General features: G+C 38.8%; 1 protein-coding gene and 1 pseudogene across 1 annotated transcript in view; both read right to left on the reverse strand.

The window, feature by feature from the left end:
- The window catches only part of LOC127668081 (ubiquitin-conjugating enzyme E2 G1-like), a 233,851-nt pseudogene that overhangs the window by 46,023 nt on the left and 162,983 nt on the right, over positions 1 to 24,845 (reverse strand).
- The window catches only part of LOC127668211 (zinc finger protein basonuclin-2-like), a 74,263-nt gene that overhangs the window by 4,335 nt on the left and 45,083 nt on the right, over positions 1 to 24,845 (reverse strand). The window contains exons 2-3 of the mRNA XM_052161741.1: positions 14,310 to 14,435; positions 3,557 to 3,757 (exon numbers count right to left, since the gene is read on the reverse strand). Coding sequence (XP_052017701.1) covers positions 3,557 to 3,757; positions 14,310 to 14,435 — 327 coding nt within the window. The remainder of the gene's footprint in view (positions 1 to 3,556; positions 3,758 to 14,309; positions 14,436 to 24,845) is intronic.

Genomic DNA, 24,845 nt, shown 5'->3' on the forward strand with positions numbered 1-24,845 from the left:
TTGAAAATACTAAAAGACTACTGGAAGAAAAATTTGTATTGAGCACTCTTGTAAATGATTTCCAAAAATATTATTATATATTTCTTATAAATCTTTTAATCATTTCTCAGAAGTGCTAGGTTTTATACTAGTCAAAAAGTTTACTCTGTCATATCTCTGGTGAGCAGACGGTCTGGTAGTAATGTAAATCACTGATATAATTTTTAGCTTTCTCGATTTTGTCCCTCACCTATCTAGGAAATGATTTCTCTGGTGATAACTAACACATCGTGCTAATGAGAGAATCTAATACACAACAGAAAAATGTCACTACTAATAATATTTGCATGAAGTTAAATAAAGCAACTGTAAAAGAATGTCAGACAGTTGTTCTTTAATAAGACACAGTTTCACAATGAAATTATGTTGTTAGTTTTGTTACATCATTGGGTGAATCCTAAATTACTCCATAATGATGCAAGGCGTCATTTATAATTCTAACTTGGTATCTCACTCTACTCTGAAAAGAGACCTTATTAAGGGATCTGCATTTTATTTGAAACAGGTTAAGTATACCTGAGCAATAATAAAAGGTATAAACACCTCTGGTAATATGGGAAAAGTACACTATCACCATTATCTGCACAGTGTCATTTCTTAAAAAGATTTCAATTAGATCGAACTATACCTGCTCTTAGAGGAAGCTATAAGGATTTTATTTGCTACTGTCTCAAATACACAAACGTACAAATTATGTAGAAAAAACAGCTTTCAAAGTATGATTAAAAAAAACAAAACAACCTTCCAAAAGCAAGCTCCTTTCTCCTACCACCCCCATCTGTCTTTTTAACAACACCTTAAGAGAGTATCCTGAGAAAAATAACCTTTGAGGTTTTAAGAGATAAGGAAAAGGAGAAAATGGTTTTGGACATTATCAACTCATAACTGAATCCAGAACTCTCAGTTACAAAAGTCAACAGCTACACAAGTCAACAGCTACACCTCTCAAGTATCTTGCTACAAGAAAATATTATTTTTCTAAACAACAATAACAACAACAAATCATATTGATTTTTAGAGGAATAATCTTTGATTTTAGGGAAAATAGTGTAAGGTAGAGAGATGAAGTCAGGAAGTCCCATTTAAAGCTTTAAGGGGAACAGACTTAACTCCACTGAGTCTGAGTCAAATCATTTGCTAATGTTAGATAAAGGAAAGATTTACAGTTAAGGAAATCTAACTTTGTTCAGGGGAAATGCAAGATACAGATTGTCCCATGCCTCTGCCTAGCTTACGTTTAGAAGACACAGACCTAGATTCTTCAACTTCAGCGTTCATCCGATTCCCAAGCATACATTTTTCTGTAGCTAACATCATATGTGGTGAGTTCTCTATAGCTCAGTCTTTAAACATCTTTTACTGGCTCTAGTAGTCAGTTTTGTCCAATGCTTACCAAGATATTCAAGGAAATATTAATTTGTATTCTACTATAGAAAACTGTGGAAAACTGTACTTAAAAGATTTCATTCACTCTATGAGCTAAATTTTTACTCAGATTAAAATAATCAAGCAGAAAAGCCTCTTTTATCCTAAACAATTATATATAGAGAATTGTACATATTTGATTAAATTAGAAAAAAACCTTTTTATCTTTAGCAAAAGGTGGCTTAATGTGGATATTGAAACTATTATTCTTCAAAACTGTTGACTTTTAAGAGAGCATTTCAGGAATCATTCCCTCCCCCACCCCATCCCCCATGCACACACTCTGTCCCACTCACACTGAACCAGCACTGCTGACCCACTACCCATAAGGAAAACAAAAACATTAGGCATGCACAGCACAGTGCATATTTAGGCAGATTTTGAATTTAAGACTACACATTCTGAAATGGCATCTTGAAAGAGAAAGAAAAGTACATCTACACATGTAAACATATACTCTTCTTAGATGACTTCCAAAATGCACAAAAGGTAAACATTTAGTAACTCTGAAAGTAAATGGGAAGCTAAGCATCACTAACAACACCAAAACAACAACAACCACACAAAAAAAACAAAATAATAACAAACTACAGCTAAATGGTTGATTTACAATACTTTTTAAGTTTGTGATTTTCATCCTTTGTCATAGTGTTCTGTGTCATAATCTGTTCATCAAGCATAAAGGCCTTCCCTGTGTTTATTCTCACAGGCACCAAGGCTCACAGTCCACATACATTCATACAGGTACACAAGCAAACACACAGAAAACACCACAGTGAGCTGGTCATACAAGTTTCTCTATGAGGAATTTAAATTATTTTCCTAATTCTGACCTATTTTTATGTAATTTGCTTTTATTTCTTTTAGTCCTAAATGTTTTGCATCACTTAAAGTCTCCTTAGATGCAAATCTACTTGGAAATGGGCTCTTGCCAAAGCAGCAATCTAACACATCTATGTGGTTCAATAGCCATTTATCAATTGATCATTATCTCTATCTGTTTTATTAACTCTTTTTTCACTAGAGGGAAAAACCTAAAGCAATCTAACCTTTCACAGCATGCATGTACATACACACAACTCAAGGAAAACCCGGATTGGTGATATCTAAATTTTAAAGTGGGGCATGGAAGATAAACTAACTCTTGCTTTGTATGGGTTTAGGGTAGGCTTCTGAAAAGAGGAAAGTTTCTGGGTTGTTTCCCCTTTGCCTCCACTTAACCCTCGCTCCCCCGCGGAGCCTGAGAGCCTGCAATTGTGCAAGAGGAGCCGGGCACGCAGGGCGCAAATCACCGAGCGCTGCGGGTGATTAATGATCTGTCCGCTGCTGCCCTGGCGCTCTCCAGGCAGCTCTCCCTGCAGGGCAGCAGCCGAGCTGCCTGCGGCGGCTGAGCGAGAAGCGGCTCTGGGAGAAAGCAGGGGCCGCGCCCAGTGTGAGTGCACCATGCCGGGCGGCGGGCGGTGGGCAGCAGGCGGCGGGCAGGTGACAAGCCGAGCTGGCTGCACCTGGGCCAGTGGAGCACAGGGGAGAGCGAAGGCACCGAGCCACCGAGAGCCAGAATGGAGGCCGAGAGCAAGCCTGAGTGCAGCCTGCCGCCCTTCGGCTTGACCCGGCCGGCAGGGAAGCCTGCACAGCCTCGCTCGGGTCTGAGTCCAGCTGCTCCAGACACCAGAAGTCAAACCCGCTGCGCTTTATGACTGTTCAGTTGCAAGACCTACTTCGAGACAGCAGACACTTTGACCAAGTCTTTCACAGTCAGAAAGACACATTTGTTGAGTGGCCTTTTCTCTTTTTCGCGGGAAACAAAGAAATAAATTAAGGCAGGGCTCAGGCTGCACACGGTGAAACTTTGCAACAAATGCCTTTGCTTTCTCTAACTTCGATGTCCTTTCCCCCCTTTTCCTTAAAGAGCCCTTGGGGAAGCCATGAAGTAACACTGCACATTCCAGTAACACAGAAATGACAATATATATATATATATATATATTTTTTTAATTTCAAAAACATTTAGAAAGAAAAGTAGCAGGAAGAAAAGGGCACATAACAACTCGAGGTTTCTTTTAAAAAAAAAATGAAAGAAAAAGTAACTTACCTGTTGGGACATTCTGAATAAGAGGTTAGTATCAGCATTTTGCCATGTCCCCATGAACCCTGGTCCAGCCTCAGTCGTTCTGGTTCCGAACTGCATGGAGTTGTCAGTACAGGAGTCTCTTAAAGTCAAGTCTCTTGCCCTCTTTGGCTCTCTGTCTCTCTGTGTGTCTCTTTCTCTCACATCCACTTCTGCCTCTTCTGACTGAAAAGTGAAGGTGGATTTTTTGAGCTTCTTGGCAGCCAGTAGCAGGAGTACAGTGTAGGTAAGAAGCTGGCTGAACTGTGCATTTCATTCGGGAAAGGGGAGATCTGGGGGAGGGGGGGTCAGAGCTTCCTTCGCACCTTCTGCACAGATATCCCTATCATTTATGCATAGATTGTGACTCCCCTAGCTTGCCTCTGCTCAGTTTCACAGCTGCCTGTCAGGTGCGCAGGCAGCACTGGAGACCCAACCATCAGCTTCAAACCCTCAGCCACTGCATGTCATTGGACAGCAGAGCTAGGAGTCAACTGCACTGTTCCACTGTCAGGCACCAAATGACACTGTACTAACCCCCCTCCAGATACACAGATAGACACACACACTGGTGCATACTCCACGGACTGCCACGATCACCACCCACAAGGCCAGGGAAAGCCAGGGCTCCTCCCTGGGAATTTTCGCCAACAATGCTTTCTGCTGTAACATGTTATATCCAGCACCAGTCCTTTCTTTAACACTTGCAAAACTATGACACTTAAATATTTTTAATTAAACTGGAAGCAAGTAAAGATTCATCTGGAGGAGAACATAAAGTTTGCTTAGTGGCTTTTTAAATATTAGCTGCCACAAGTCACACCGTAATGCTGGGGCTATTTATAACCACATATAAACTCATAGGGAAAATAATATACAGAGATTTGACCTTATATTATAAAGGGTGAACAAGCAAAGCTACCAGTTAAACATGGAAGATGTACACTAAACATATGCAAAAATAAATATATATCACTTAATACCCAGCACCTCAGGCCATTAATTACCAAATGGAAGGTTAAGTAAAGAGACACTGAAGGAAGAGAAGAAAAATGAATACCTTTTCTTAAAGCTCACATGCAGAATAAAATCCTTTGTTAAAGTTCTCAGGTAAGACATCTACATCAACCTTTTAAATCATAAAAAAAAAGGGCAAAAGATGAAGAAAAAAAGAAACCTGTCCTATTTCAGGCAAAAAGTAATGCATATAAAAATGCCATTTTTCATTTAGGACCTCTATGGAAAATTCTATAATGTTTCCCTGCCTGATGAAATATAACCCTGATAGCGGGTCATATTTTTAATTAAACCAGTTTTAAAACAAAACAACCATTTGTTAGATAGTATTTATCTCCCTTATTTATGGAAAAAGCAGAACTGAACAAAATCCACTGTACATAAACACTGTAACTTCAAAATGGAAAGCTAAATTCATGCCATCTCATAAAAGTAGTCAGCAGGAAAAAGCCATCCTTCCTAAACTTAAAATGTAAGGAACATTAATCTTCAGCCACTTACAAATACTGAGGACAAATGTAGCACTCTGTTCGCTCCTTCTTAACGAAAGAATAACAATAAACCTTCCTCTCAGAAACAACAGAAGAAACAGAAAAGCGTTTCGATGGCAGCCTGTGTCATTAGTGGACAATGAGAAAAGATGAGCAACCGTACGCTATGTTGACACAAATGTGCCTTCCCTTCTAGAACTGACATCTCCTGAAAGCTTTTCTGTTAAACTTCCCTCCAGTTCACCACCATTAAGCACAAAAAAGTCTCAAAAGAAGCCAATTCAATATCTGAAAGGAGACAAACAAGAACCCAAAGAATTGTTGCCTTAAAATATATTAAGTCTACCTGTGGTCAATAAAAATATTCTTTCGAGGGGGAGGGCGGGAAAAGCCCCTATGAGTCAATTGTCAACGGTGACTGTACCTTTACTATTACCCACTTAACTCCCTCTAAAATTTGCTAGCCTCTTGATTTCTGAAGTGGCACTCAGTGCCTCAGTCAAGCTGCCTGCTCAGCTCCTGACCTTCCCACTAATGGCTGTTATTTATGGGAGGCTTAAGGACACTGTCAACAGCAAGCTTCCTCCTCTCTCCCCTCAAGCACTGTTGTATCCTCTGCCTGCATGTTCTCTCTGGCCTCTTCTGCTTCCTCTCCCTCTCTCCTAGTCCTTCCCCCTCCTTCCCCACTCTCCCTCACTCCCTCTTCCTATTTTTCCAGCCCCACCCCTTTTTCTCAGTTCTGAGATCCTCTTCTTTCCCAGGTATTTCCCCTAACCCCCACACATGCGGGCATGAATGAACGAACACACACACACACACACACACACACACACACACCATACCACACCACACCACAAGACAAAAATCAATTTTCATGCAGCAGCAAGCACCTGCAGTAATAGACTCTTTTATTAAAACTGTTATTCTACAAGACTTGAAATTCCCCAGGGATCGGGCCATGTCAAAGCCGATATAATTAACTAGAGGCTCAGCAACGGATCAATTACCAGACAAGCAAGTGATAGTGAAATCAATGAAAGATCATCGGCCACATTATCAGTGTTGCAACTCATTAGGGCAAAACTGAGAAATATGCTCAACACGAGCCCAAGCAAGGTGGCATTACAAAACAAAGGGCTAATTTGGAGACCCTGCTGTGAACAATCTGTAACTGAATTAGCCCTTTTCCCCCCTAAACTGCACAGCTCCATAACTAAATGTGACAGACTGAGAGAAGCAGTTTATTAAGACACCAACCCCAAGTTTATTTAGTTCATAAACTCTCTCCTAGAAAATCAATACAGTCTGTACAGGGTTATCAGGTTGACTAGCTAATACATCCAAATCTGCTATGCCCAGCCACAGTCCTCTGACAAAATGCTACCCAGAGTATGCAAACCGGTCTCTCTCAGACTGCAAGGTCTAACCAAACAAGTCTGCAGCAAAACTATTACCTAAATATTCCTGCCGTAGCCACGCCTTAAAAACATCAGGATAGGGCTGGAGAGATGGCTCAGCAGTTAAGAGCACTGAGTGTTCTTTCAAAGGTCCAGAGTTCAAATCCCAGCAACCACATGGTGGCTCACAACCATCCTTAATGAGATCTGATGCCCTCCTCTGGGGAGTCTGAAGACAGATACAGTGTACTTACATATAATAAATAAATAAATCTTAAAAAAAAAAAAAACATCAGGATAGCCTCGTAAGATTCACAAGAAAAATCACAACAATTACACAGTACTGTACCTCCTAGATGGATTTTGTCAAACAAAATTTTAGTTAATTCCTAAAATCAGTTAAAAAAAAAAGTAAAAGCTTCATTATAACAACAGACACCAGTCCAAAGAGTTAGCTATATATAAACATGCTAAAGTACAAACCTTGAATGTTTATGTTTTGTTTATTATGTTTAAAACCATTTTTAATAAATTTTAGAACATAAAATTCTGACTCCTATAGAAAGTCCCAAAATATGTTATGTGAACTTGCCATCCATTTCCATAGGGAAATGTAGAACCTTGATGCTTTTCTAGTCAGTAAGAGACTTGAATTGTTTTTTAGAGACTCAGGTCCATGACTAACAACAAAACCAAGGCACCAAGACATCTCCTGAGGCTTTCCATTGGCTCAACATTCTGTAGATTACAGAATAACCCTCTGATATCCTTTGTATCCGAGTTATTTACAACTAGGCCATGGGGATAAACATCATTTTCACAATTATTGCTTTCTTCCTGATTCAAAGTCGTGTACTTCAGATTAGGGGATCACAAATCTGAAAGGTCACGTGACGCTCCTCACAGTCCCTGAGACTGAGAGTTAGGCTGTGTACAATGAGAGGTCCACCAAGGAGCTCTCAAGGTCCTGAAGAAACTGTAGAACTAGGAGTAACTAACTCTTCTTCATAACACACAGCAGTAACACACACACACACACACACACACACACAACTCTGAAATACTTTTACAACAGTAACATAAGACCAGGAGAGTGGACAAGGTAAGCAGCTCTGGAAATAACTAATGATGTTTTAACACTTACAATGTTTTTACTTATTTATTTATTTATTTTAAAAAAACCTGTACTATTAACATGCCATCAGTATACTCAACTGGCTTCAAATTCTAAATCCTAAATGTTAATTTTAAAAAATAGTTTAAATTCAATTTACAGATGCTACAATTACACATTTGTTTTTATCTGGTATTTATCAAACATTTCACCAGTCATGCTTCTAATAATATTTTTTAAAGTTAAGCATATATACTAACCCTGCACTAACTGCACACTTTGGATAGTAATTAAAAGTTGTAATTACAGGAAATTCATACTTTTAAAAACCTTTTTGCACATAACTACACACTGTGCATGTACCCTCAATGAGATCCAATTAGTTACAAAGAATTTGCATTTCAGTTAGTGTAGGATAACAAGACTACAGAGAGGTGCAGTGCAATCCCACCAACAGAGGAAGGCAGTGTGTTCTTTCCTGTTCACTCTGTAAGCAGTAATTCCCACAAGTGATTGCTTAGAATATTACTATCTTTTTAATATTTTGTAGTGAGGTGAATTTGGGTCTTTTCTTTTATTTTCTCAAAAATTACACAGTGATGGAAAAGTTAGTCACAGTTACTGACTACTGACAGGCCAAAGAATGCTCTTTTGCATATACTTTTGGAATAAACTAGTTTATTTATTGTGTTGCTTTTTGTTTGTTTGTTTGTTTGTTTGTTTATGAGAATATAACCCATCATTTCTTTATATATTACAATTATTTTTTTTTTTACTTTTGATTTTTTTTTATTCGATATAATTTATTTACATTTCAAATGATTTCCCCTCTTCTAGCCCCCCCCACTCCCCGAAAGTCCCGTACGCCCCCTTCTCTTCCCCTGTCCTCCCACCCACCCCTTCCCACTTCCCCGTTCTGGTTTTGCTGAATACTGTTTCACTGAATCTTTCCAGAACCAGGGGCCACTCCTCCTTTCTTCTTGTACCTCATTTGATGTGTGGATTATGTTTTGGGTATTCCAGTTTTCTAGGTTAATATCCACTTATTAGTGAGTGCATACCATGATTCACCTTTTGAGTCTGGGTTACCTCACTTAGTATGATATTCTCTAGCTCCATCCATTTGCCTAAGAATTTCATGAATTCATTGTTTCTAATGGCTGAATAGTACTCCATTGTGTAGATATACCACATTTTTTGCATCCACTCTTCTGTTGAGGGATACCTGGGTTCTTTCCAGCATCTGGCAATTACAAATAGGGCTGCTATGAACATAGTAGAACATGTATCCTTATTACATGGTGGGGAGTCTTCTGGGTATATGCCCAGGAGTGGTATAGCAGGATCTTCTGGAAGTGAGGTGCCCAGTTTTCGGAGGAACCGCCAGACTGATTTCCAGAGTGGTTGTACCAATTTGCAACCCCACCAGCAGTGGAGGAGTGTTCCTCTTTCTCCACACCCTCTCCAACACCTGCTGTCTCCTGAATTTTTAATCTTAGCCATTCTGACTGGTGTAAGATGAAATCTTAGGGTTGTTTTGATTTGCATTTCCCTAATGACTAATGAAGTTGAGCATTTTTTAAGATGCTTCTCCGCCATCCGAAGTTCTTCAGGGGAGAATTCTTTGTTTAACTCTGTACCCCATTTTTTAATAGGGTTGTTTGGTTTTCTGGAGTCTAACTTCTTGAGTTCTTTATATATATTGGATATTAGCCCTCTGTCTGATGTAGGATTGGTGAAGATCTTTTCCCAATTTGTTGGTTGCCGATTTGTCCTCTTGATGGTGTCCTTTGCCTTACAGAAACTTTGTAATTTTATGAGGTCCCATTTGTCAATTCTTGCTCTTAGAGCATACGCTATTGGTGTTCTGTTCAGGAACTTTCTCCCTGTACCGATGTCCTCAAGGGTCTTCCCCAGTTTTTTTTCTATTAGCTTCAGAGTGTCTGGCTTTATGTGGAGGTCCTTGATCCATTTGGATTTGAGCTTAGTACAAGGAGACAAGGATTGTTTGTTTGTTTGTTTGTTTATGAGAATATAACCCATCATTTCTTTATATATATTACAATTATTTTTTTTAAAGACAGAGTATCATCATGTAGCCCTGGCTGGCCTGGAACTCACTTTATTGACCAGGTTGATTTCGAGAGATCTGCCTGCCTCTGCCTCTCCAGTGCTAGGATTAAGGGTGTGCTCCACCATACCCAACTTTACTTTTCTTCACTGGATTTAATTTCTTCAAAACACAGGGCTTTCTTAATGTCATTCTGTGACTGGGAACATAGAAGCTATATAAAGGTCGTGGTTCTGTGCTAAGAAACTCAGGCCCTGCACTAAGAAAGCACTTGAAGGCTTTCTTTCTTTCTCTCTCTCTCTCCCTCCCTCCCCCCTCCCCCCCCTCTCTCTCTCCCTCTCTCTCTCTCTCTCTCTCTCTCTTTTCAGTTTTTTTTTCCTCCCTAGCTAGGGCTACAACGTAAATCCTGAACAAATATAAAATAAATGTATGGCTTGTGCACACAGTTTAAGAAGCATCCGCAGGACTACTGACAGCTTACAGAACCGCACCTGTGGCTCCCTGGGCTCAGTTCTCCCGCTGTTAGCAGACTCTGTAATCTGTAATGACAGTGTACTGGCCTTTGCTCTTCCTTCAGTCACAATTTACTTCCAAAGCTTGGTAAAGTACAGACCTGGGTTAAAGATCAGTGGTTTTTCATGTGACACACGCTGGTATTCATCAAATGGCTTGTCAAGACAAAACTGTCCCTGTTCTTGCCAAAATAATAAAAATGATGCTTCACATCACATGACAATCAGCACTTCCTCGTGGTGGGACAGCTCGAGCTTTCTGTAACTCATCTATTTTATAGAAAAAATATTGCTAACTGGCTATCCACTCTCAGTGTACAGAATCAGGTTGCCATCCTCAAATCTCTTTCCTTCTCAGAACTCTAAGGCAGCCTGTAAACTAGTCACTAATGACATGCGACCTTAACATATAAAGGAATGCTGAAGCTCAGGTTCCTAATGCATTAAGGCACATAACTTAATATATGCAAATTATGCAGGAGCAGCAGGCTGGTCTCAGTCACAGAGGTGGGGCAGGCAACTGAGGAAATGTCATTTTTCTTGAGAACGAAGTGTAGGACTTGCTTTGCAACATCTGTTGGTCTGTGTGGAATGCTAACAGATGTGTTAAGTGGGAAAAAAAGGAGAAAGAACTAATGAAGGAAAACTCCTCTGAACAGATATTTCCCTCACTTCCATACTCCTAAGGAAGAAGGTTGACAGCCACCCTTTCCCCTAGTGAAGCCTGCCACCCTTTCCCCTTGTGAAGCCTGACACCCCTACTTTATTGTGCCATTTCTTTTCAGACACAAAGTTAAGGAGGAACAAATTTGGTTCAATATAAAGAATAGGAAAAAGTAAAGCTAATAATAATTTCAATTTTAAATTTTAAATAATAATTTCAATTTTAAATTTTAATTTCCACTTTTTTGTTTGCTTTATAATTGTATAGTTATCTATGTTTATACAATTTGATGAGAGGACAGTAAAATATTTGTTTCCCTTAACACATATAAACCCAAACATAATGAGTACACAAGCACATCTATGTGCACTCTGTGGAGAAAAGAAGAAATGACATTTAAAAGTACTTCTTAAGATCAAGAGCTGCTTGGTTGATAATGTTGTTCATTTGAAATGTAAATAAGTAAAATAACCAAAAAAGATCATAAAATAAAAAATGATAAATAAAAGATCAAGATCTGAATTATCTTTTCGGTTTTGTTTGGTTGTTACAGGTGTTTTTGTTTGTGCTTTGTATCGTTTTCTTTTTGAGACAGGGTTTTTTCCACATAGCTCTGACTGTCCTGGAACTTACTATGTAGCTCAGCCTGGCCTCAACTCGAACTCACAGAGATCTGCCTGCCTCTATGAATTATCTTCCTTAATGTAAAGATACTCATTGTTACAATTAAGATTCACCTAATAGTTACACCTAAATCTTTGCTTGCCAACTGATTTCCAATTTCTTTCTTTCCATTTCGATCTCTGTAAGAGATGGACAACTGTGTCTCGATTGCCAATGTTCCCAAACAGTAACATCTGGTAATCATGGGTCCTCATGTTTAAATTTTAAGGAACCAGGAAAATTTTTCTTATTTAGCAATTGTTTTTCTTGTTTCAGTTTATTCGGTGACTGAGCTGTAAGTAGCAGACTGACATGTATGTAGCAGTCTTTAATTCAGGTTAAAAGGATGACGCATGGCAGGGGGTACATGGGGGTACATGGTGGTTCAGATTTTAATCCCAGCCCTTGGGAGGCAGAGGCAGGCAGACCTCTGTGAATCCCAGGCCACTTTGATCTCTATAGTGAGTTTCAAAGCAGATAGGAGTGAGATCCTATCCTCAAAAAGATATATGATTCATGCACGCCAACAACTAAATGTAACCAAGTGTCATATGTAAACGATCTAAACTACACAGTCTATTACTCTTTCTATTAAAATCTTTATGGTAAGAATTTAGGTTTAGAGTCCATGAATTAGCTAATTTAAAATTAGCTTAAAGGGTCTTTATGAAAAGGAGAAGAAAAATCTAAATTCATGTTATCATCTTTGATTGGCATCTCAATCCTTCTCCTCCAAGAGTCTGTGTTAGAATTCACTTGTTCCTTCATATTTATAATATTCATATATAACTATATATAAATGCCAGATGGCTTTGACAACCTAGTTGGACATTTCAACATATAGTAGCTTCAGCCAAAACAGCCCAAAGATTCTGAGGAATAAGACCATTGTTCAATTTTTAAGTAAGAGTACCCATACCTTCATTTATAGTCAGCTTTCTGCCAAACCATTATAGACATACTAAATACTCAGATGTGAACTCACATGAACACCAATCACATCAGTGCACGAGACATATATAACAGCTGCTATGCACTGAGAGAAGAAAATGGTGACCAATACTGACAGAGAAAACCTTATGCAGTAAAAATATCTTTATGTGACCAGAAAAGGAACACAAGCCCCTTAAACAAGGTTCGAGCTACTTCAGAGAGTGACATTAACATTCCCCTTAGGAAAATATTACCTAAATGCTTTACTGAAAAGGAGAAAATGCTCCAATTGACACTTGTCTAACTTGCCTGAGATGCTGTGTCTGACACCCTAGTCAGGGCTGAGCGCCGGAATGCACTTCCAAGAAATGTTAAAAGGCTATAATCCATGGATGCAAAAGATCAGAAAATGGACAGATGTGGTTAGGTACAGTAGATCAGGTAGCTTACAAAATGCTAAGGAAATGAGAATCCCTTGGAATCAAGATTCACATTTCAAAAAAGCATCTTCAGTCAGTACAAATCTTATGCCTACAAAAGATCAAACATTTTCCTATTTTGTTTTGATCTAAAAAGTAAAAAAGTGACTTTAATTTTTTTGTGTGTACAAGCAGTGACAAAAGCTGTCTTACTATCACAAGCTTCAGTTGATGTCCTGTGAGAAAAATCTTCTGAAAGAATCAGTGGTATCTTTCCTTAAATGACTATGAGGATAAAAATAAAAAGCAAAAGCAAAAGACAAAAATCCAACAGGCTGGGGCATGGAAGTGCACTGGGGAATTACTTTCATATGACCACGAAAGTTGTGGGATTGTAAAGATAATATTAATGCTTTTATTTACTTCCTTCTAAAAACTGTAGCCTGAGATGCTGGCAGCTCTAGTAAAAATGTCACAGTAATAGTTTAAATTACTGTCAAGAAGGAAGATTGAGATTCACTTCTGCACAAGAAAACCCTGTTACAAGGCTCAATACACACAAACACACACAAACACACACATACATACATACATACAAACACATATACAAGTACTCACAAACACACACACATACATACATAAATACACACAAACGCACACATACATGCACAAACACATGCACACATACTAACAAACACATATACAAGAACATACACACATATACATACATGCATACATACACAAACATACACAAGCCCTTACAAACTACTTAGACACAAAAACATGCTTACACACAAAATCATGCATATGCCCACACAAACATACATTTAAGTGAAAAACATTGATGCAAAGAAAATTTGTATGATTTCTGGATTGTTTTTCAAATTAAAAAAACTTAAATAGGAGAGTGGGGGCCTTTGGTGTAGGACCTCGGCTGGACGCAAGCAGGCAGGAAGCTTTTCACACACAACTGCACTGTCTGTCCATCAGCTGATGTCCTGGTTATGATCATCTTAGGGAAACTCATTAGTCTGCACGTGTATGTGTGTGTCTGTGTGTGTGTGTGTCTGTGTGTGTGTTACATATGTGTTACATTTCAATTCTCAAAGATTACTACCCTAACACATCCATTTTAAAAATAGTGACAATTAGAATAAATCTTCCCTAGAACTATGTGTAAAAAATGAAAAGGGGAAAAAGGGGATGAAATAAAAGAAGACACTTTATCACAATCAAAATCATTCGAATTATTGCCACAAAATTCTATTTCATTCAGTATCTTCAGAGGTTAAAAACTGTTGAGAAGCAAGTAAACACATTCATTTCCTAGCGTGCACATGAGTGTGAAAGACAGTAAGAGGGTGGAACAAAGAATAATTATGTGGGAACAAACCTCAATAGGACAGTCAGAGAATGTGAGCATATTTAAGTGACTTAAATAAGAAAGAACAACATACCTCAAGTTGAGATGGATCAACTCCACAGCATGGGACTTTAAAATGTGCTTGCCAGTCCTGGTCACCAAGCCTGCCTTCCGATTTGTAACTGAGGCAATTTGGAGGCGGGGAGGGCACAAAATGTGCCTGTTGAGAGATTAGAAGAGGAAATTTTATATAGTCTGCAGGCAGTATTTTACAGAAATCCTGGTTGCATCAAGATACTTTATCTTAAAAACTACAGATATAATATACTCCTCTGACCACTCAAACACTTGTAAAAAGAGTTAATTACTAAGGTGTATAGCAACCAACAGTTAAATATATGAACCATAAGAAAACAACAATGAGGAATAACAGAATAGCTCACTGAGGGGTGACAGGACAAGGGAGCCACTCAGGGCTTCTTGAGTGCAAGCCTGTGTGCTAAGAAGCCAAACCAGCATTGCACTTAAGATTCTTTCTTTAAGGAGGAACTGGACAGTCATGTGGGTATCTGACACCGGGGCTGCCAAACACAAGTTCTACCACTGAGCCACACTCCAGTCAATACCCCAACTTACTCCATTTTCTTCTACTAATCATCAAGAAAATCATTATAAAACTTTTTACTCACTGTTGAAGAACTATTTATCAAGCTTCACATACCAAGTACAGGAAGTTGTGGGGACACCAAAATAAGACATGATCCCTGCTCACAGGTTTATAATCTACTACAGAATAAAAGCCATGCGCTAAAACGACCTAACATAAATAGAGATAGTGTTAAGGCAAGCACAGTAGATCCTTATGATTTAGGGAAGGATGCCTTCCCACTGATATGTGAAAGAAGCATCTAAGCAAAGGCTGCCTTTGTTCTAGGCCCTGAGAGACCACCAATATTCCTCTAGAGAAGTGATCTAGTTTCACTAGGGCGCAGGGAGGATGATGGATAAAGCAGTAATAAATGGGAAGATGCGTGGGTAATGGAACTATGGGTAAGAGTCCCACAGTCCACTCAGTTGCTATTCTGTTATCCACAAAGTCATCAACCAACTCTACAAAAAGACAACCTCAACACAGGGCAAATATTAATATTTTTAAAGAAAGTACATCTATGACAACACATTAAAACATAACTAAAAGGAAGCTAAGAGATCAATCAGGGAACTATTATAATAAACAGGTAAAATAAGCAGATAAGGCTGATGAAAAAAAAAAGCAAAACACAAAAGACACCGTGGGAATGAAATTAAAGCCCTAGGAATGACAGACAGGACATGTGTAAGGACATGGGACAGATAGCTCACTGGTTAAGAGCACGCTGCTCTTGTGGAGAGCCCAAGTTAGTTTTCATGTTGGGTGGCTCACATCTGCCTGTAATCTTGTTAATTCCAACTCCAGGGGATCCAATGTCCTCTTCCAGCCTCTGTAGGCACTTGCATGTATGTGCACACACAAGCCCCCCTCCCAAGATGCAGACACATACACACGATTAAACATGTGGATCACAAGAGCCAGTGTGACACTAGGGATCTGGCTGGCAGCACTTTCTAGAGAAAGCAGAATACAGTTTAGCTCAGTCTGAGGAGCAAAGGAATGTGTAATTTGGGGCAGGAACAGTAAAATAACCTTGGGGCTTGAAAAGCTAGCAGGGTTTAAAGAAGTGTCCCTAGGAACAGACAGCTTGTTTTCCACTATGGGAGGTTTAAAAAGAAAAATCTAGAGTGAGTGAAGGGTACCAAGACAGTTAAGAGGATATTGAAGATCTAAGCCAGAGGGAAAATGATATAAAGGGTCCTAGGAGAGAATGTGGTAAGAACACAAATGAAAAGGTTCTCTGAAGAGAGGAAAAAAATCCCTCAGACACAAAGGAATGATATAGAAATTTTTCCCTGGTAAGAAATTCAGGCATTAAGGCCAGGCAGTGATGAATACCCCTTTAACCCCAGCACTCAGGAGGCAGAGGCAAGTAGATCTCTGAATTTGAAGCTAGCCTGGTCTACAGAGTGAGTTCTAGACAGCCATGGCTACCCAGAGAAACCCTGTCTCAACCCAACAAAAACAAAGAAATTCAGGAATTGATGTGTGTGTGTGTGTGTGTGTGTGTGTGTGTGTGTGTGTGTGTGTAAATAGGTCCTACTCAGTCTACTCAGTTGCTTGCATATACATGCTTTGAGGACCAGACACTTGGCATTGAATAACCAATGAGAGGGCATCTTCCATAGGGAAGACAACCTCTCTCAGCATCCCTTAGTTGCCTGTAGTTCTTGTCTGAGGTTGGGGTCCCACGGGATTTCCCTCTTCCACTTTTCCCCCCCATTGTCCTTGTTCAGGCCCTGCCATATTGTAACAATTAAAGAAGATGAGGCCAGAAACTTGAGAAGGAGCAAGGGTGGGCCATGGAAGTTGTTAGAGGAAGGAAAGGGAATGGAGAGAAATGATGTAATTATATTTTACTTAAAACAATAATAAATACACTTAATGTTTTTAAAAAGAAACACAGATATTACAACTCCAGTTAAGAGCACAAACTAGAGAACAACTGGAGAAGAGAAAAGGAACAGTCTACTTAAAAAGGCACAATGAAGGTCAGAATCCATGAGTGGTGATCAGAAGACAGGTCAACTGCAGAGAGGGCTGCCCCTGAAAGTACTTAGGAAGTCTCCTCCCAGTCAAGACAATGTTGGCTTTAAGACAACGCATTGGGCTTAGTAGTTAAGAACATGTACAATTTTTTTTTTTACATGGGATCCAAGTTTAGTTCCCAGTACCTACATGAGATGGCTCACACCTGCTGTAACTATAGCTCCAGGGGATTTGATAATCAGGTGCATACATACATACATACATACATACATACATACATACGTATGTACATAGGTGCATTCGTTTTTTCTCTCTCTCTCTAAGATTTATTTATCTTTTAAAATTTAAAGAATTTTTTTTAAGGCAGTGTAGTTAGGAGTTGGAAATACTGACACTGAAATCTGAAATACTGAAAACCAATAAAGGGTTCTGAATGCAGACAGTAATGCCTTGCTCCAGAACATATAGCCCAGGAAAGAAACAGAACTTTGGGAACTATAGTGATCACATACATTCCCACACTGATGAGTTCATGTAAAAGAATTAAAATGCCAAGAATACATTTTAGACCAAATTATTTGATCTTTATTTATTCATAAACCCAATTCTAAATATATACAGAGCATTTTTAAAAAAAAAATGGCTGCAAGTTTACTCCTGGCTAAAGAAATTCCCCAAAGCAAATAAAAACTGGAAATATTTTGAACTATATCACATATATGATTTGAATTAAGGAGAGAGGAGATGTCTAAGAATATTGCTTCATTAGCAGACATGAGACAAAGCTGAGGTGGTAAGCCCCCCATCCCTTACTGCTGACTCCTACCTCCAGGCCCATGTGATCCAAAGTCACATCAACTCTCTACCCAATTAGTGAGGATTGCATTAGGAGACCTCAGCACTTTTAGTCCAGAATCCCTCTAGAGACCAGGGAAAAGATGAGTTCCATCACATGGCCAGTATCAACAGCCACTGAACAAATATCTCAGGGACATGGACAAAGACATTTATCTGCTGTGCTGGCAGCCACTACAACCAGCCTTCCTAACAGAGTCCTTTCTGTAAGGACCGCTGTCTAAGTGACCTGTCATATAGCTTTATAAAGTAGCATTAATACTGTGGGTCAAAATGAGATTGATCTTTGAACTTCGTGGTCTCCTGTTGTCAACAGTGCATTATAAAACCAATACTAAATACTTTATAAACAGGTCTCCCTACAGTGTATTAGAGAAACAGTGCATATTTCATGCTCCATAGTTAGGTAGCCACATATCCATCAAGCTAATAAATTATTTATTAGATACCCCGAAGTGCAATAAGAGTCAATAAACTAACTTCTGAATACTTGTATGCAACTATTTCAATGGAAATTGTAACCTGGATGAGAAAACATTCTCACTAACAATGGCAGATGGAAGACCCTCTCTCAAGTATACCATTAGAAGGGAGCACATACGTTGAGAGAGAGAGAGAGAGAGAGAAGAAATTCCTGTCTAGAAGATAATTTTTGTTACTGAACTTTAAGCAATACCCAACACCATACACATTTCTTCTGTTTGTATATACAGGCCTCTGATTCCCCCATCCTCAGGGAAATAATAATTGGTAGAAACATGTCTATCATACCTCAACTCAGATGACAGCTCCTACTAATGCTTTGCAGTTGTGATTTCAAAGAAACTATGCAATGCCTTGAGAGTGTATACAACAAGGTCTGTGATATACACGCAGTAAGGAATGCAGAAGTTATTAACCAAAGATTTAAAGGAACTTTAATTTATTTTTTCATTTCTTTTTTCCTCCCCTTGTATTTTTGGTTAAAGCTGCCAAGCCCTTAGATACATGTGATGCAGTCCCCAATGCCCAGTCCAACATCACTAGACTAGAATTAATCAGTGGTTAATTCTACCATTTCTGGAAGAGGACCTTCTGTTCTGGAATGTATTCCAGCCCTTCAAAGAAAAAATTCCTTCAGCTGGGAGTTATTTCTCAAACTATCAGAGGCGTGGACCTCTGTGTAGTATTGCGGTGCCATGGTTTCACATGCTGGCCACATTAATAGTGAAGAGCAAGCATCTGTAACCCACAGCTGTGTGTGCTCCAGCCCCAAAGCACCCGCAGGGCCGGTGCCAATGCAAACCACTCTTCCCGTCCCACATCAGAACCACACTGGTTTTCTTCAGGAGCCAGAGACTCTAGATACAGTTCTGAAAATGGGTTTTTTGGTACTTTCCACTCACGTGATGGGTATGGACTGTCAAGAAGAATACTGTCGGGGTCACTGGCTCTTTCCTTCTCCCACCCCACATCAAGTGGATAAGCTAGAAAGGGGAAAGTGAGGGGGGAGTGCAGTGGAGGACAGGCTCAATGAATAGCAGATACATGTATAAAATGTGCGTATATGCACAATGAATATATACAGTGAAAATATTTTTTTTTCAGAGAAGGAAAAACAAAAGTTATAGTGTTGAAGTATCCTAAAAAGCCCCTGGGAAACAACCTAAACAGATAAACATACAGGGTTTTCTCCCCCACAGTATTTTTATTTTTCTTCCTAATATCTTATAGTTTTATTCCTATAGGCAAGAGTTGTGAAGGTTGAAACACATTTTATGAGGGTTAGGTGAAAAAAGCAAAAATAAAGGAGGAGCATGAGAGGGATGATTTCACATTACTTTCTCAAAAGACACATCCCTGAGTCCTAGGCATCATGAAAGCGGATAGCAAAGCACAGACTGAGACTAACTTCTTTGTATTATTTTCGCTACTACAACCACTACTGCTAAGATGACTCTTCATATTAATGACTTTGGTATGTAGACAAACTATAAAAGATGCAGTCTCTGACCTCAAGTACTTATCGATGTATGTGGGGATTTACCACTCCTGCTAGATTTACTTTCTTTTTTTTTTCTTTATTTTTTTTTAATTGATATAATTTATTTACATTTCAAATGATTTCCCTTTTCTAGCCCCCCCTAGATTTACTTTCCTCTTCATACTCTAGCCCAGAGGAAGTGATCATCACTCAAGACTTGGAGCCTTTCCATGAGTGGGGCTTATAGATGGCAAGGAGAAGGGGTATTTGCCCTTGGACACAGATGGTACTAGATCCAAAGCTCAGTGAGTCTGGTTTGCTTGCAGCAAAGAGAAAGACTAAAATTTCTTTTTAAAAAATGACAATGATCTAACTGAGCTTTATTAAAAAATCATAAAGTATAAAAGTACACAGTACTCAGTATTTTATCCTATCACGCACATGTATGCACTGAACTGGTATCATACAGCTGTCTCCATATGACTCAGCAGCTTCTGCCATACAGCAGCCCATGTGCCATTTATTCACATTGCATGCCCAGCAGTCAACTGTGTATGTGGTTAGAACTCCAGCAAGGAGACGTTTTTTAAACATAGGATTGACTATCTGTAGAAGCTTTTACTTACTGACCAAATCACTTAACCCAAATTTTCTACCTCCAAATGGTAGTAGTAGAAGTAATTCATAGAATCATTGTGAAAACCAAATACTTTGGTTAGTACAAAAGGTTTACCTAGTTTCTAGACATAGATACTCAACAAATATGAATCTCTCTCTCTCTCTCTCTCTCTCTCTCTCTCTCTCTCTCTCTCTCTCTCACACACACACACACACACACACACATATGCACAGTATGTGTGTGTGTGTGTGTGTGTGTGTGTGTGTGTGTGTGTGTGTGTGTGTATAGATTTCAAACTAGATGGCTTTGGGCATTTTTGTTTGGCCTGTGTTTTAATTAATGGCCAACATATAAAGTTCACATATAAAGGGTGAGTTAGACAGAGACAAAAGGTAAGTGTTGGGAAACTAAAGGCATAGCATAAATATTCCTTTTCAAAAACTCTAAACTGGGGTGGAACAGAAGCTCCTGTCTTTTTAGCAGGCATACCTCCCCCACCAGTCTCTTCAACCATCACCTGTTTTCCTCATTTTGTTGTTTGCCTGGCTACTTGAGCCTTTCAAGTACTACATATGGAGAGTTCATTCCCACACACAAAGGAAAATGGTATTTAAACAAGGCTGGCCTTGAACTCACTGAGATCCACCTTCCTCTGCCTCCTGAGTGCTGGGATTAAAGGTGTGCACCACCATGCACAGCTCCACATGTTTTCCATTGCATTTTCTTTCAATCAATGGAAATCTTTTCTCTGAAAAATGAAGATGTGAATTCTGAACATGGGGGAAGAGCAGTGCAGAGCCTGGGTGTCTTAGCCTTTGTAATTTGAGGCATCCCACGGGGAGGTTGGGGGTGACTAATTTAATATGATTGCTTTACAACCAAGGAAACTGAGGCTGAACACAAAATGAGTTGGTAACAGAACCAGGACCATTTTCTAGGCTTGGGTCTACCATATTGCTTTGACAGCAGAGTTTAAAGCAGTGGCCATATATTGAAAACTCATGGTATACCAGAGTTTCTCCTACTCACCTGACAAAACCAAATATTAAACTTTCAAGAAACTTCCCAGGCAAATTGTATTTAAACTGAGAACTTAAAATAGGTAAGATTGGAAGTCATCAACAGTTGGACAGATTCTAGCTCTTTGCATATAGCCCCATGAGCCAGACAATGAACTTTTCCAAGCACAAGCCCTGGTAGATACTCTGACTCGTGGCTAACTCCAGCACTGGGCATTCTATATACGGTACATAGAAAAAACAGTGTTTCCATGCCCTGCTTTCCAGAGATTGAAAAGCCAAGCCATATCCTAAGAGTTAAGGAAGAAAGCAAATATGTCCATTGGCTAAGATCACTCACTCTATAAGGCATAGTGACAAGTTACATAAAGATGGAATTGGTCAAAAATCCAGCAACTAGAATTCTTACCTTAATCATTATAGACATTTATTGCATTCAGTGTTTACCTGCTGTATGCCAGATACTGTGAAAAGGATCAAAATTCCCCTACATACATTCCATTTTTCTTTTCATAAGCCTTATTATAAAAATGCAAATAAATAAAAACACGACATACCAGACCCAAAGCCTATGTAAGGTAATGAACTTATGTTCTGTTAGAACTGCAACTCAAAGTAGAATCTAGGATTTTTCATATTAAATTTTACTCTTTAAGTATTGAATATATTTTATGTATTCCTCTAATAAAAAAAAGCCCAAACTCTATGACAACATTTCAATCAGAAAAAACTACTCTGTTCCCTTAACTTATCAATGACCTGAAATCAATCACCACATCATTCCCTTGTGCTTAGCTTTTCTTCATGTCACAGGGTATCCACAAGTACATTTGTCAACATCTACACATACGTTAGTGACTTGATTCTGCATGAGAGAAAAGATGTGATTCATTTGTTTTTGAGGTCATGTGACCTTGCTTAATAATGTAGATTCTAAGTCCTATATATATTCTAATTTCTCTATTATATATATGTATATAATCTATATCAGTGTGTGTGTGTGTGTGTATTAGAGTAGATTAGTATCCATCCACTTGACCTGAGCCAGCAGGAACAGGGGTCCTTAATGACAAGGTGTTGAGTGAAAGACCAGGGATAACAAATAAAGAAGATGAGAACAACGATGACAAAGGCTATAGTTAGGACCAGGAGCTCTTCTATAAGCCTATGATGCAGTCCAAGCAAGTTTACTAAGAAGTACAGTATTTGAGATACTATTTGTAGCCAAAGTCTGATCATGTTGACAGAGAGAACAAGAGATACCTCATATGTATGTGTGTGTGTGTGTGTGTGTGTGTGTGTGTGTATGTGTATGATTCCCATTTGTATCAAATACATTTCATTTTGTTTTTCATAAGCCCCATGAGGTAGGTACTAATGAGGTAGGTACTAATATCAATGTGTCTCCCTTATCAATGAGGAAACTAGCAGGATGAAATCACTTGGCCAAATCTTGTTGAGGTGAAAATTTAAGACTGAGTGGGTCTACTTTCAAAGCATGTACTCACCTCAACTGGCTGTGTTGTTTCATTTTTACCATTTCCTTGAAAATTGTCAAATACTATCTTGATTCCTTAAGAAGTAAAAGTATTTGTCAATTGTTTTTCAATCTGAACACCACTTAACATGAATCTCTTTAGGGCTTGGGGAAATTATTTCCCAGAAGAGTTTAAACCAAAAGAAATCTGGGAATACACCATTTTTAAAATTTCAATAATCTACCAAGTTTATCCTTTTTGTAGTCAGCTTGTTTTATGTACAATAATTACATATTGTACAACTAACATGTACATTTTCGTGCTTTTAGAATTTGTTTTAATTTATTATGATATTTCTATGGAATATTATGTAGCTGTTAAAAAGAAAGAGAAAAATGTCTATAAACATAGTGCCAACGCTCTGCTGTATTTAATTTGCGAAATTATTTTGAGGTAGAAAAAAATTAGGCCACAAATACAAATACTGATACTTAAAATTTTCTGTAAACAAGTTTTTGAGTTATCCTACATGATCTTTTTAAAATCATCTCCAAGCAAATTTCTTGGATCTCCAAGAAAGTTATCCTACATGATCTTTTTAAAATCATCTCCAAGCAAATTTCTTGGATCTCCAAGAAAATCACAAAAGGTGCAGAAAATCCTCACTGTCTGTGGCATTACTGTCTAAAGTATAAAATAAAAAGAGAGTACAAAGGAGAGAAGAGCCCAATACTGTGGCCTGGACACACAGATGACCAAACAGAGTTACAGGGTTTATAGGTCCAAATAAGCTAAGCAACTTCGTTTCTTCTCTGGAGGAGGCTGGAAACAGTGCCCATGTCTTCAGAGTTATACCATTTTAAACAAAGTCCCCTCACTTCCTGACTTCCGGGTTAGTCAGGCAGGCATGTACAAACCCTAAGTGGAAAGAGAAGGTGTAAATACTTGCTCTCTTAAAGTCCCCAAATCAGTGCAAGTGTTGCTAGCTGCAGTGTGAATGCAGCAGAAATAATTTGGTCCTGAGAGGACTTGTGACAGCACTCTAAACAGGAAGGCATCATGAGGAAGTACACAGGAGCACTGCACCTTGGACAGAGAGATGCAATGAATTAATAAGAGGTGAGATTATATAGGTCAACTGCACAGGCCTTGAGACTGGAGAACCATGCTCTTCAACCAGTCAATGCAAGCTTTGTGGTTTTCTAGGAACAATGGGCAGTGAATATAAGAAGAGAGAGAGAGAGAGAGATCGAAACAGTAAGTATTCGGTTGGCAGGGGTTGGGGTGAGGGTTGTATGTCCACATTCCCACAGAATACAAGGTACAAGAACAAAAGAGCTTGCTGTTTTTCTGTATGCTACAAGTATATAAACACTTGGAAATACAGTATATTTAAACAGAAAAGGGAAAGCCCATGACATGGTAGCACCTGAGGCCCCTCCACCTGCAATTAGATGAAATAAATTAGCAATTTACAAGTACTTCCATTTTAAAAAGATCATGTAGGATAACTCAAAAACTTGTTTACAGAAAATTTTAAGTATCAGTATTTGTATTTGTGGCCCAATTTTTTTCTACCTCAAAATAATTTCGCAAATTAAATATAGCAGAGCATTGGCACTATGTTTATAGACATTTTCTACCTTATAATCCCAACTGGAAGCTCACCCCAAAACAACAGCACCTATGGCTTTGCTATAAACTACAGAGACACTACGCCCAGTGTTTACATCTCTATAGGGGATCACCTGTCCATGCTCTTTAGGAAGGAGCCTCTTTCCAGAACTCGCAGTAAACTACTAAACCAGGAGGCCAGTGTATATGCTCTCTCGCACAAGCACTTAAATCTTTGTGATTTTCCACACTCAAGAGCCTTCCTCTCAGGCCCCAAACTCAGTGTGTGTGAATCAGACCTTTGTAACTGTTCTCATATAACTGTTCCCTGCCCATTTCAGAGTTTTGTTAACAAACAATTAAACCTCCTACTCGTCTGGGCTTAAAAGCAAATTCAAGTGTTTAACTTCTATAGCCTTACCACATTTGGCAAACTGCCCA

This window comes from Apodemus sylvaticus, chromosome 17 (genome assembly GCF_947179515.1).
Source record: "Apodemus sylvaticus chromosome 17, mApoSyl1.1, whole genome shotgun sequence".
Taxonomy (NCBI): Eukaryota; Metazoa; Chordata; class Mammalia; order Rodentia; family Muridae; genus Apodemus; species Apodemus sylvaticus.